This window comes from Manis javanica, chromosome 9, assembly GCF_040802235.1.
Source record: "Manis javanica isolate MJ-LG chromosome 9, MJ_LKY, whole genome shotgun sequence".
In the NCBI taxonomy this organism is placed as follows: domain Eukaryota; kingdom Metazoa; phylum Chordata; class Mammalia; order Pholidota; family Manidae; genus Manis; species Manis javanica.
In genome coordinates this window covers 123,183,142-123,196,969 of record NC_133164.1, presented here as the reverse complement: position 1 = coordinate 123,196,969, position 13,828 = coordinate 123,183,142, and the positions used below count along the sequence as shown (strand labels likewise).

Here is a 13,828-nt window from a genome sequence, read left to right as displayed (position 1 = left end):
CAGGGAGCACTGAGGCATCTGAGTCGGACTCTGTTTTTCTTCGGCAAACCCCCAGAGCATGCAGTCTTGTGCCCCTGGACACTGACCTCACCTGCTAAGGTTCACTTGACTTCACCCTTGGCCCACAGCACTGCGACAGCACAGTGACCCTGACATGCCACCCACACACTTGGGATTCCTGTGGGGAAGCACCAAAGGCCCAGCCACTTCCACCCTTCCCAGCTCATCCCCCTTGGGTGGCTACCACCGGGGCCTAGGCCTGCCTGCATGAGGCCAGTGTGTTCCCAGGTGCTGTATGGAGGCAGTCGCAGACTGGCAGTGGCACCCTGCAGAGTCACCTGCTCTGTGGCATCCACGCCAGCAAGTCAGTATGGAGAGACTTGGCCTGTGTTGTCCAGACTTGCCCCCGCGCCTGCTCTCGGGGGTGCAGGATGCAGGCAGCTCCCCCCACCCATCCCCTAGTAGGTTGGCCTGACTCTGACCCCAGCCCCAGGCCGCAGACCGCAGGGGAGGGGCTCCCGGCAGCCAGGGAGGGGACGGGCGCTGCCTGCTCCTAGAGAGGACCGTCTAGTGAGCACGTCCCCGGGCCCCGTGGAACCGGCTCCCCGGCTGGGAGCACGTCTCACCTGCGTGGCGGTGGGCCCGCTTCACGTGGAGCCTCATGTTGCTCTTCTGCGTGAAGCCCATGGCGCAGTGGTCGCACTTGTAGGGCCGCTCCCCGGTGTGTTTCTTCATGTGCACCTGCAGGGCGCTCTTCTGGTTGAAGGCCTTCTCGCACAGGGTGCAGGGGAACGGCCGCTCACCTGGGGGAGCAGTCACGTCAGGTCCCTCCTGAGGCCGCCCTCCGGCACTTCCAGGACAGATAATCCCGGAGAACGCGTGCAAGCTCAGAAGACCACCATGGCCTTGCTGCTGCCCTCGGACGCTGACTCCCAGGAATCCTGCAAATCCCCTCCGAGGGGAGCCGCCGGAGCCCCAGGAGTCCCAGTGCCCGTGCTTTCTAGAAGCATTGGAAATAAGGTAGAGCCCATACGGTTTAAACAAAATGTTCCCAATACATTTTGGACATTGAAGCAAAAAGCCGTTAAGGACATGAGGATATCAAACCCACTTAATTACAAGTATGATTTACACAGTATTTTAAAACTATGCTATTTAACTGCTTTCAAGTTACTGTAGAAACTGAAAATGGAAGGCACGGTGCTGGGAACCTGCCTCGGTGGGCCCCACCCTGGGATCGGCCCCCAGTGCCCAGCTCCCCTCCCAGTGGGCCTCCCGGGGCCCGAGCTGTCCCACCTGCTCTCAAGGCCCTGGAGCCAAGCCACCTCCTGTCCCAGGGCTTGGCACAAGCCTCTCCTCCTGCCCTGGAGGGTTCTTCCCCACCCGCTCTGCGTAGCTGCCTCCTGGTCCCATGTCTGGTCCCTCCCCTGGGTCCCATGCCAGCACGCGGCCCCGCGATGGCTCCCGGAGCACCTGCCCTGGCCCGCGCCCAGGCAGGGCTTGATGGTGTGTGTCCACTGGCACCATGAGGCCCCCTGTGCTGGCCGGGGCCTCTGGGGGTGGCAGTGGGGGGTCCAAGGTGAGCAGTGAAATTCCTCGGAGCCAGGGCGGACAGGACACAGGTACGGGTCAGGAAGGCTTGGCGGGCCGCTGGCAGACACCTGGCTCCCTGGAGGTGCTCACATGGGAAGATGGTTCTATCTGCCTCCTGGGCTTCAGTCTGGCCGCTGTGTAAACACAGGGCTGTGGGAGCAGCAAGGGGGCCAGCACAGACTGAAGGCTGGCCCCGTGGGTCTGGGGAGACTGTGGCGCCCACAGCAGGGCAGGGCCGGGGCAGAGGAACAGAGGCAGGCTCAGAGGTAGGGGCAGCCCTCAGAATCCAGGTCTGGGGCCGGGCTGAATGCTGGGCTGACGCCTGGCCTCAGGAAGCCGGTGGCAAGGGTGTGTCTGTGGACTCAGGTGGGTCACCACAGGGATGGGCCAAGGGGCAGAGAAAGACGGGAGTCTGTTTGTTTTCTCTAAGACGAAAGACTTGAGCAGACTTAGGGGGTAACAAAGCCAATAAAGAAGAGTTTAAAGGTATAAGGGAGAGATCAGATGTGAAGTCGTCTAAGACAGGAGGAGGAGGCGCCTGGAGACGGGACCTGGGAGGGGGGCCTGGGAGATGGGGCTTCGGGGGGCGGCTGGTAGACAGGACCCAGGAGGGGGGCCTGGGAGATGCTATCAGTGTTTCCGGCCAGTGAGGCAGTCCTTAACTGGAAGGCTTCTATTTTGCATGGTCATAAGGTAAAGAGCAAAATATTGTCTTGGCAAAGTTAGCATGACATACTGATGAAAAATTAGGGAAAAAGAGGAGTACGTGGACCGTGCTTTATACGGGCGCATTGCATCATAAAGGGGCGTTCCCTGTCGCGCCCTGCCTTCTTGGCCCCGCAGTGCCCTGCCCACCGCACCTGTGTGGATGCGGCTGTGCCGCTCCAGCTGGCTCGGCTTGGCGAACGCTTTCTCACAAGTGTCACACTTGAACACCCTGGGCTTCTGAGAGCTTAAGGAAGGACCGGCTTGATGGGTCTGCATGTGCTCCTATTGAAGACAACACAGAAATGAAGACATAGTTGAGATCATAAGGGGACTTTATGGACTGTAAACAGTAAAGCAGAATCAGCTTAGAACCTCAAGTCAGCAAGGACAAAAGTCTCCCCGTTTAGTGTCCTCAGGGGTCCGTACCAGGGGTGGTGCAGCCCAGTGGCCTGGCCAGCCTGGGCTCGGCAGGGGAGCCACGCGCCCTGTGTTCTCTCAGAGCTTCCTTGTCATGGATGACCCACCTGGTTTTGGAGGACCTCCCTCAAGTGCAATTTGCCTGAAATTTTTCTTAGGATTAGCCCGAGGCCATGGGCCTGGGGAGGGGACATCATGACCCTACCCGGCACCTCAAGGATATTCACACCATGCTCCATGACTACTGGCGTGGCCCTGGGCCACCTGGCTGCTGTGATGCCTGTCAGCTTCCTCCAGTGTCCAGTTCGTCTGCCTTCTACCCTCTGCCAACATGTGCCCTCTGGCAGGGAGGGGAAGGGACTGCCTGCAGCTCACACGTCGGGGTGGGGAGGTCGCCCTCTTGGGGCACGTCTACGTAGTTTACCTGGAATCCTTCTGCCTGGGAGATCTGTCTCCTCTCTCCTCGATTTATTCAATCAACCATGCTTATGTCAGCAAGGATCTATGGATACTTATTCTGTACTGTGGGCTACAATCCCAGAGTCTTTGTTTTCTTGCTCCAAGTGTTCCAGCTGTGGCCACTGGGGGCTCTTCCACTTGGCTGCTCTGTGCCTTCGACATGTTCCCCAGGTGTGTGTGTGTGTGTGCGTGCATGTGTGTGATAAGCATTTCCTTATTTTCTGGCATAACGTGATTTTTTTAAATCCCACATTTCTTAAGGTCATCAAGAGAAGGTAGCTTAAAAGTATAAGAATCTCAGATAGTCTTTCAAACTGTGTAATACCATTTCAGAATGTTTATGGAAAAGTTACACCTTATATATAGTTATATATATTATTTAAAACATCTTAAGATATTTTATTCAACCATTTTTATTCTACTGCTTCTTTACAAGGGCTGATTCTCTATTGGACAGCCTTTTGGGTAATCTGAGTAATTTCTATCCTCCCTATTAGGAGCTAAGCACTATGAGAGCACTTTCTATTCCTCAAAATAAGCAGAAATGTAAGTACTAATAGCCTTATACCACTGTAAATTAGGAAACGGAAGCTGTCGACGTCACATGACCTGACCAGCAATGTCACAGAGATTCTCAGTGGTACAGTCGATTCAAATGGGGCCCGGCTCAGCAGCAGCATGCAGCACCCTCACAGGGGCAGCCTCTGCAAGGACAGCGTGACCCGTGTTCGGTGTCTAAAGATGAACATGGAGCCCTCTTTTCAAAGTATATAAATGGTGGGTTCCTCAGCTCAGGAAATCGGCAGACGACAGGTGAGAAGCGCCAGACCAAAGGGGGCGCTGGGATCCACAGTGCATCAGCCAGAGGGTGCTGCTGCAGTACCCAGGAAGCAGGGCACACTGGTCTGAAGGTCACGCCGCAGTGTGCACACCGCCCCCGCCCCGAGATGCCCAGTTTATTCAGCTACTGTGCACCTGTGGCATTCGGTGGTTTCCAACCCTTGGCAGTTAAAAACAATGCAGCACTGAGCAGCCGAGGTGGCTGATAACCTTGGGGGCACCACCTGAGTCCCCCCAGGAAGCTGTGCCAAGTTCCCCAGCAGTACAGGAGCCCCTACTCCCCACACCAATAGGTGCTGACAGGTTTTCTATAGCTGCCACTCCCAAAGGTGATAAATGGTATCTAAATGTTACTTTAATTTGCATTAGACACTGATCTGAACCACACACGAATATGCAATCTATTCCTCTGTCCACCCAACAGACCTATTAAAAGTAAAACACCCTCGTTAATGCATTTACCTCCATCGACATTTTCCTCAAAGAAATTGAAAAATTTGTTAACTCGGATCTTTTCTTTCCACTAGGAAGATCTGTGACCTTTACCGAATTGGAGAACCTGCTGAGTGTGTCTGACCTTGGGGAAAAAGCTGCAGCCCTGGGGGTGACGCAGCCCATGCGGGTGTACCTTGAGGTGAGTGGCGCGCTTGAAGGCCTTCCGGCACATGGGGCAGACGTGGATGCGCTCCCGGCCATGCACCTCCCTGCTGTGGTGCAAGAGCACAGCGGCCGACGAGCAGGTGCGGCCACACTCCAAGCACTGGTGCAGCCGGCCCTCCTTCTCAGGCTGGCCAGTCGGGCCCAGGCTGGTAGGGACGTCAGCTACCTGGGGAGGGTCAGAAATCCCATGTCTTTACTCAGCTGGTGCAGTTTGTGAATCGCAGATGACAAAACGATGCTAGATCCACCCAGCCCCAGTGACGTCTGCCATCCTGGGTCAGCCAGGGACCTCAGTATCGTGTTAGATGGCATGCGCCCATCACTCAGGATGCTGGAAGGGCCCTGGGCCCAGGGGTCAGAGCGCAGTACAGCCCCACAAGCGTGTGACACACGGGCGCAAGCCCAGCCCCAACACTATCGTGGCCTCTGTGCTGTGCCCTGAAGTGCTGTGTGGTGAGTGCCTCCCAATGTGGGGCTGGTGGCCGCTGATGAGCTGACAGGTGGGTGCCTGGCACACAGCAGATGCTCAGTGCTACTGAGGGTGGCATGAGGGACACTGCTGAGGACACTCTGGCTTCACCCGAGGGTCTTTCTCAGCCAATTGCACGAGAAACAATGCTTAGTAGGAAAGGTGTTTTTAGCTTTTGACTGAATTAAACCATTTTCCCCAAATTTTGGATCACAATCAATTAGTAGGTTTTCAAAATATTTTAACGGGATTCCATCAACACCCTAAAAGTAAATAAATAAAGCAGGAGGGATTTACTACTCAGCTTTCATGAACTACAGAGTTCAGTTTGCAGATGAAAATTTCTGTCATGATTTAGTGAAAGATAATCACAGACAATTAGAAAGAAAATTGATGGGATTAGTCAATATTTCTGTTATTTTCCATTTATCAAATACTCTTTTTCATAATACCAGAATATACAGAAAAAGATAAAATTTAAAGAAAAGTAACAAAAGATTTCTACAAGGTTTTTAATATTATTAATCTGTGCTATAATAAAAAGGAATGGAATGAAGAAAAGGAATAGAAAGGATCAGAAGAGCAAAGATAATGCCAATATGTCCCTTGCCAAAAGGTGGGCACTATTTTGAAACACCTGTGTCAGGTGTGTGTGTAGTTACAAGTGTCTGTGTATGAAGAAAAGGAACACAAACGTGTGTGTTCAGGCTGTTGCATGAAGTAAATTTTCTTCTGAGTCAAAAGGAGTTTGGAATCCACTAGAGTAAATGACACTCACGGGCTGCTCTGTGGCTGTGGATACAACCGCACGGTTAGGGCAGGTGGTGCCTAACCAGGTACAGTGACCAGCCCCAGTCAGCAGGCTGCCGGACATTGTCCTGTCACGCTTCCAGTACCTACCCATACACACACAGACACCGCTTCTGGGTCAAGCCCTTCATTCACGAGAAGGGAGCATCCAGCTGTGCCCCTGCCCTGTGACCATGAGCACCAGAGGCTTCTGAGAGTCCTGCGAGTCCTTCCAACACATCACTGAACTTGAGTGGGGTCCTGGCAGCCCCCAAGACAATGTGCTCAAGGTACAGGAGGTGAAAATTCAGCTAGGTGGGCTCTGGCTACTGGGGTCACTGGGGAGACTCCTAGGGACGCCGAGGTCTGATTTATGAAAGATCAATGAATAACTATCTTGAAACTCATTTGCTAAAACTACTTAAGTATAAGATTTCATGCTTCATGAAGTCAGAGATTATGATGTATACTTTACTTCTAACCCTGAAAAGTTTTAAGGGAAGAGTTTTTAGATACTTCTGTATTTCGAACTATCATTTGCTGAATGTTTTTGGAAAAAAGGGTTAGTCAAATGACAAGTCACGCACACACACACAATGTGTATATGAAAAACTATACACATAACACGACATGCACATAACAAGATATGAGAGAGTCAGCAGAGGTATCACAAGAAAACCTTCAAGAACTAAACACAAGCAAGTGGCCAGCTGACATGTGATCAGGAGGCAGATATAAAGACATATTAGTAAATATAAAACCAGACTTATACACTACTAGTCACTAGGGCTCACCTATGGTAATACAACCCTATCCCAAGGAAAAACAACCACGCAATGAGATCCCATTATTAGCCGCTCAGCACATGCTGCCCAAGACCTCCCAGGGCTCCGCGCCCGCTCCTCACTCCCCAGAACCCTCTACCCTCTACCCCAGACCTTCCGAATCCATGTTTTTTTAAAATCTAAGAACAAAGGGGTTAACATCCAAAGTATATAAAGTACTCATATGCCTCAATACCCAAGTAACAAATAACCTGATTTAAAAAATGGGCAGGGGACCTAAATATACATTTCTCCAAAGAAGAAATATGGGTGGACAACAGGCACTTGAAAAGATGCTCCACATCGCTGATTGGCAGGGAAATGCAAAGCAAAAACACAATGAGACATCACCTCACACCAGTCAGGATGGCCAACAAACAAAAGATAAGAAATAAGAAGTGTTGGTGAGGATGTGGAGAAATGGGAACACCTCCTACACTGTTGGCAGGGATGTCAACTGGACAGCTGCTGTAGAAAGCAGTATGGAGGTTCTTCAAAAAGCTAAAAATAGAAATACTACAGGACCCAGTAATTCCACTTTTAGGAATTTACTTAAAGAAAACAAATCTCTGATTCAAAAAGATATATGCACCCCTATTCCTATTGCTGCATTATTTATAATAGCCAAGATATGGAAGCAACCAGGGTGTCCATCAATAGATGAGAGAATAAAGAAGAGATGGTACACATACACAATGGAATACTATTCAGCCATAAAAAAGAAATCCCACCATTTGCAACAACATGGATGGACCTAGAGGGCACTATACTCAATGAAATAAGCCATGCAGAGAAAGACAAATACCATATGATTTTACTTATTTGTGGAATCTAAAATCAAAACAAAATAAAATAAACAAAATAGGAGTAGACTCTCACAGACATTGAGAAGTGACTGGAGTTACCATGGGAGAGGGTTTGGGGTGAGTGAGTGGGGAGGGAGATAATAGGGCACAAAAATTCTCAATCATAATCTAAGTTGGACACAGGGACGGAAGTGCAGCATGGAGATAGAGACAGTGATTCTGAGACATCTTCCAGTGCTGACAGGTAGTAACTACGCCAGGGGGGTTGAGGATTTTATAATGTGCGTAAGTGTTGAATCACTGTGATGTATACTTGAAACCAATATAAGACAGCATATTAATTATACTTCAATTAAAACAAACTTAATTCTTAAAAAAATAAAAAACTACAAATGATCGTGAATAAAAACATATCTTCTGTACCTGGTAGGTGATTTCTTCACAAGCAGATGATGGCTGTGGGGTGTGGCTCAAGAAGATGACTTGGGGTGAACCTGTACCCCCTTGGCCGGAGAGAGAGGAGTCTGTGAGTAAGGCTGGGAATTGCTGGCCCTGGGAAAGAGTGGTTAGTTTAGAGGCTGTGACATTACAGAACCCAGTAATAATTTAAAGATCGTTTATGGTACAGTTGCTCTGGAAACCAAGCTGGCAAGTCCTCAGAAAGTCAAGCACAGCAACACCAGCAAGTCCGAGAGAAATGAAAACCCACGTCCACTCGGCGATGGTATTTTCGGCATCCCCATACACCTATCAGTCAGTATTTTTTTGCACACATGTGGAATATACTGCAAAGTTCCTACATGTACAATAAAGCTTCGCGTTCATTATGTCCCTTCCACAGGGAAGCTAGCTGAATATGGCTGCTTTCCAACAGCTGTCACTTCTGAGCTCTTTGTTATGTGTCTGCTGCTGTCTTCTGTCACCACTCATATCAGACCACCCGATCTGGAAAAATGGTGCCAATCAAAATTAGTAAATTCACATCTCATTTTATTTAATCCAAGACAAATATAATTGCTGGCCAGAAATTCTGACACATGTAAGAACTAGTGTTGGCGCAAAAAAATCTATATTATCTTAGCCAAAAGCTAAGATATTTAAGACTCTTATGCAGGTTTATCAGGAGGATAACAATTCCTTTTCATTCTGAGATGAAAAAAATCATTGACATGAAGAACAGATTTGCACCACCAGGGACAGGGGGGTAGGTGTGGCTGCCCTAGAGTAGCCTGAGGGGCCTGCTGGGAGGGACACAGTTTGTGTGGTGGTGGTGAAAGGGACAGCACGTGGTAGTGATGCCCTACAGTTTCGCAAGATGCTACCACAGGGGGAGACTGGATAAAGAGCACACGGGGCCTGTGTTATTTCTCACAATTGCCTCAAAATAAAAAGGTTAATTTAAAGAACACCCTGAATACAATATAATTTATCAGCTTCTCATTGATGTTTCAAGGACTAATATTAAGTACCCTAAATGCAGACACCCCCATTCAAAAGCAAGCATCTGATGAAATACACCCTTGACCTGCATCTGCTAACACCGTGTCACCTGAGAGCCACTTTCTCTGGCTTTATTGTCATCACTGGCTGTGTTTCTTTCCTCGTCACATTCGGTTACACACACTGAGGTGGAAGTTACAGTAGCTCTCCTTCCCCAAGTGCCCATGAATCTGTCAAGCAAGTGAGCACGGCCAAGGAGTGGGGGCCTGGCAGCCGCGCCAGGATCCCATGGGCGGGAGGGAAGCGGGTAACACAGATTCCAGCCCCACCACAACTGCTGAGGCAACTCTGGACAGTGAGACCCAAATTCTGATGTGCGATCTGGGAAAGACTGTTTAAAAACGACCAAGGGTTGGCCACACTGACGGCGTGCTGACATATTTGACTTGCTACTGAACACCTATAAATAAACCTGATTTACTATTTGCATGTACTCTATATATTTTTTCTTAGGAATTCATACTTTCATTGACCTATACAACTCTTAATAGACTTAAAATAAACCCTGTGCCTTGATGAAAATGTCCAGATATTTAGAACCAATAAGGATCAGCAAGAGAAGCCGTAGGAAGATGAAAGCCGGTGGGGCATGAGTTAGGACGGCCTCACCCAACTGGGCGAAAACAGGTCCGCTTAAACTAAAATCCAAGGCGGCTGCTTAGCATTGGCTTTTCTGCACATTAAGAGTCTTTAATGAGACTTGTCAATTTCTGGCTCAGCCTGAAGTCAAATTTTAACTATTAAAACCTCCACAATTACATTTACATGTCTAAATATATCAAGTTTTAAATGTTCTGCACCAGGCCAATTGCATTAATAGAGTTAAAAAAAATTCTACAAGAATTTACATAAACAGAATTCCCTTCAAGAATAAATCAATTAGTTTGTTTTGTTTACAGAACAAGAACTGAAAAATCACTTTGCTTTCTTCAATATTTTTAAAGTGTCTGTTTGCATTATTTCCATATAAAGTTGCCAGAGTCAGTGGCCCAGCAGTGACCCCAACTGTGAGCAGCCTGGCTCCCACCACCGCTGGCGTTCAAAGTTTGGAAAGAAAAACCCATCTCAGCTTTGCAACTGAAAAAGAAATCTTTATAACTCATTAACTAGTTTTTTATAACTTCCCTACAAAGGTACTTTTTAATGCAGGTCTATTTCCCATCATTGCACTTTAACTTCCACTTCAACAAATGATATTTTTAAATAAACTAGTTTTGCTCCACATCAGAAGGACCACTTATCTTGCATAATATTCTTCTATAGTTGGGCTACTTTCAAATTTTAAATTGTAATTAATTATGGACTTACAAGAATGTATTCTTTCTAAACATTCTCCTGTTATGGACTCAACTTTGACCCTTGGACATAAAATATTCAATATTATTTAAGTAAATTATTTAAGACTGCCTTGCTTTGTTTTTAGAACAACTATCTTTTGTGGACTTCATAAAGAAAGAAAAAATTTTTAAATGATACTCAATAAATAAATATTATTTTTGTAACTTTTTAAAAATTTGTAATTTATATGCTTATACTCCTGTTTCCTCTCAGTACCTTTAAGGAAACCCTGATTTTTTCATGTGCTCTGGAGAACAATGTGGAGTCATTTGATTTCTTGACATTTTACTCCATTTCAGAGTCCTTATTTTCTCATTAAATTCAAGTAGCACATGTTGTGAGTAATTTTAAGGGAAATTAAACCATTTGATATTACATCTTAGTGAATAACTCTTACCTCTATCAAACATTTATCATTAGAAACTGGTTAATTTCTCATAATCATCTTTTGATTTTCAGGTCAGATTTTTATGATGGTAAACAACCCTAAAAATTCACGAATTTACAGATATTTTCACATATGTTCACTAACTTCAACAATAAAATGATTTTACTTGTGCAATAAAAAGATGTTATTATATTTTTAAAAATGCCACTCATAAAGCTAAGAAAGGTTTGATCTGTTTTCTCATTTTCAAGAGTATTGAATCAGTGTAAGTATAATGAAGTTTAGTAGCTACAGAAAAGCTGTAAAATTTCTGTTGAAGATTTTTAATATTATATTTCGTACCACTTGATGGCCTTCGGATCACTAGAGCGCAGACATGGCCACGTTTAACATTTCATTCTGAAGCCCTTTTTGGAGAACCTTTCCTGGTAGCAGGACAGTCCCCAGCCCCAAGCTCGAAGCCCTGCCGGCAAGGCCCCTGTTGGCTGGCGCACGGAGGGGCAGGGCCTAGCCAGACACTCCCGGCCTTTAAAAATGGAACCTAGCAAATGTTCAGAACTACTCCCTGCACTTTCACTTTAACAGTAATGAATAATTAATTCTCAAAGTGATATAATTTAACAGAGAGAATAAATTTGTAATCATACAAACAAATGGTTTTCTGGCTTTTTCAGATCAACCCCCCCCCCAAGTTATTCAAAGGCATTAAATTTCATTAAAGTTTATATTTTAAATCATTGTTACCACACGACTACTTGTTTAACTACTAGAGTTAAAAGCGTACAATGAGAAAAATACCAATGACCCTGGAGGCTAACATATGTCATAGGACCGTAGTCCCTTCCCAAACATAACCACACTCTGGCCGGTAACGGTTAGTGGTAAGGTGGCATGGCACCTATTTAAGGCTTTAAGACTTTCAAATGGCGAGTGGAATATAAGGTTGCATTTATAGTTATTAGCATGTGAATGTAAAAAAAGTATTTTAGCAGCGAAGCTGAATTAACCAAGTTAAGTTTATGGAGTCATGCACCTGGACTGGAAATACGTTCTTTGTATGGCAAGTAAGTATGAGTATTCTTTTGTCCAGCCTCCCCTTGTCCTCCACCCACCTGCCCCAGATCACAGATGACCCGAATCTGGCCCTGTGATGGAGTGACTAAAACCATGGATAGGAAATAGGAAAACACAGTGATTCACCACGAAAGAATCAAGCTGCCTACATTCTGCATCTAAGAAAAATACACCAGTGACTTCTATCTTAAGGTGGCTTCTTTTGTTCCGACAGTAATTCTAAAACGCTGACTGTTAATATTTAGAAGGGTAATAATAATGCCATGACATATAGGTGTTGAGTAATATATATATGAACAAATAAATGTTAAAATATTTAAACAGTTGTTCACTATAGAAAACTCAGGAAGACCCTTCTTTCCTCCAGTGGCAGAAATGCTGCTAAGCCTCGAGAAAGGAAGGCAGCTGAGAATGAGACGCGGCCTGTGGGGGCTGCCCCTGCGGGGTCCCGGAGGCAGCAAGGGGGCCACCCCACCCTGGCTGTTGGGCTCCTTGGCACAGAGCCTGGACGGCAAGGTGGAAGCCCATCTCCAGGTGAGTGACCGGGCCCCCTGCAGGGCAGCCTGTGTCCCCTCAGGGCGGGCGGGGGGTCACCTCCGTGAGGGGCCCTGAGAGGGCCGTCTGCCCACAGCGATCTGTGCTGTGCTGATCAGAACCCCAGGAGGGAAGCGGAGGACGTGCCACTGCTGTACAGAGCGAAGGACGAGACCCAGATGTGGGCGGTCACTGTTCCAGAGCCGGAGCAGCCAGCACGTGGCTGTGACAGGACAGAACCAACCCTGCTCCAGGTCCAGGTGCCTCCCCTGGACACCTTCCTTGCACAGCGAGCCTGAGACGCGGAGGCCAGGACAGGGCAAGGACGGAGGGCAGACGAGCTTTCTCATGCTGTTCGTGTTTGCTGTTCCGACAGCCGGGGACAGGCATATAGGAATGGGAACTCCTTGACAGGTCAGCTACCAAAACTCTGACATAGCTTCATTATAGTAAATCTTCATTATGATCAGTCATAATTTACGACAATGATTTTTCTAATTCAAGCCTGAAAGGTCTTCAGCATCTTAGTTCAGAACCTTATATAGAATGTACACCTTTCAATCCAGTTTATCTCCCACCAGGAGTCACCTACAGATATAAGTGATTAAGGGCACAAGAATTTGTATAAACAACTATTTACTGGAACCTTGAATGCAATATAACACCCCTCAGTATACTCACGTAAACAACTAAATGCTGTATAGCCATTCAAAATGTTTGTGCTGCTAAAATCACTGATAGGGAAGATATTCACAACACAGAAAGAGGGGGAACATTTACACTACATGATGTATACATGAACTCGTTTATGTAAAAATTCTAAAACATCCTTAAAGGTTCAGAAGGACATATACACTAAAATGTTAATCATAGTTATGTTTGGGTAGAGGGTTTTTAAAAAAATACTTTTCTGTAGTGTTTGAATTTTCTTGTTTTCCCCTTTTTGCATTTAACATAAGACTTTTTTATTAATCAGAAAAGAAAACACTTGAAAACTGAAAGAAAATGTTCAGAATATATATTCAGGAAAGCAGAGATCGATGAGGCTTCTCAAGACCGCTCTGAAAGGCGCCCAACCCAGCACGCGGGCGGGGCAGCGCTTTACCTGAGGGGCGATGTTGAGCGTGACGGTGTCCAGTCCCCCGGAGAGCAGGCCCTGAGTGTCGGCCAGGGTCAGCGTGACGCTGGCATCTGCCCCCACTGCTGACGGAGACACGAGCAGGTTCTGCGCAGACAGGGCAGACGGAGACAGCGGGGTGCTGGAAGGGAGGCTCCCCGCCGTAGTGTTAAGCTCTACAAAAGAGGCAAAACGAGATCAAAGGAAGAGCCAGGCGCCTCCCAGGAAGCGGCATGGGGACGGCTCTCATCAGGGGGGGATGGCTCCCATGGGGGGGGCGGCTCCCATGGGGGGGGACGGCTCTCATCGGGG

At 47.3% G+C, this 13,828-nt stretch overlaps 1 protein-coding gene and 1 long non-coding RNA gene across 14 annotated transcripts in view; one reads left to right on the top strand and one right to left on the bottom strand.

Annotated features, from left to right (window-relative positions):
* Nucleotides 1-13,828, bottom strand: part of ZNF236 (zinc finger protein 236) — a 117,469-nt gene that overhangs the window by 7,131 nt on the left and 96,510 nt on the right. For 9 of the 11 annotated variants that reach the window (XR_012121284.1, XM_073213246.1, XM_037007399.2 and 6 more), the window contains 5 exons: nucleotides 13,505-13,692; nucleotides 7,989-8,117; nucleotides 4,646-4,843; nucleotides 2,454-2,583; nucleotides 627-803 (listed from right to left, as the gene is read on the bottom strand). Coding sequence is in view for 10 of the 11 variants with exons in the window: in XM_073213246.1 (XP_073069347.1) it covers nucleotides 627-803; nucleotides 2,454-2,583; nucleotides 4,646-4,843; nucleotides 7,989-8,117; nucleotides 13,505-13,692 (822 nt within the window). In the remaining variant the exon portion in view is untranslated. Of the gene's footprint in view, nucleotides 1-626; nucleotides 804-2,453; nucleotides 2,584-4,645; nucleotides 4,844-7,988; nucleotides 8,118-13,504; nucleotides 13,693-13,828 lie in introns of those variants that run through there. The other 2 variants (XM_073213247.1, XM_037007405.2) reach the window with 2 other exon arrangements.
* On the top strand, nucleotides 810-13,510 carry LOC118970411 (uncharacterized). Of its 3 annotated transcripts, none has more exons than XR_005058329.2 (8): nucleotides 810-1,020; nucleotides 3,759-3,954; nucleotides 4,545-4,651; nucleotides 7,996-8,091; nucleotides 11,913-12,057; nucleotides 12,233-12,399; nucleotides 12,519-12,813; nucleotides 13,376-13,510. It is a non-coding gene; the product is annotated as an uncharacterized lncRNA (long non-coding RNA). The 3 variants fall into 3 exon arrangements; XR_005058326.2 differs by having other exon boundaries at nucleotides 11,882-12,057; XR_005058327.2 differs by lacking the exon at nucleotides 810-1,020 and adding an exon at nucleotides 2,594-3,348 and having other exon boundaries at nucleotides 11,882-12,057.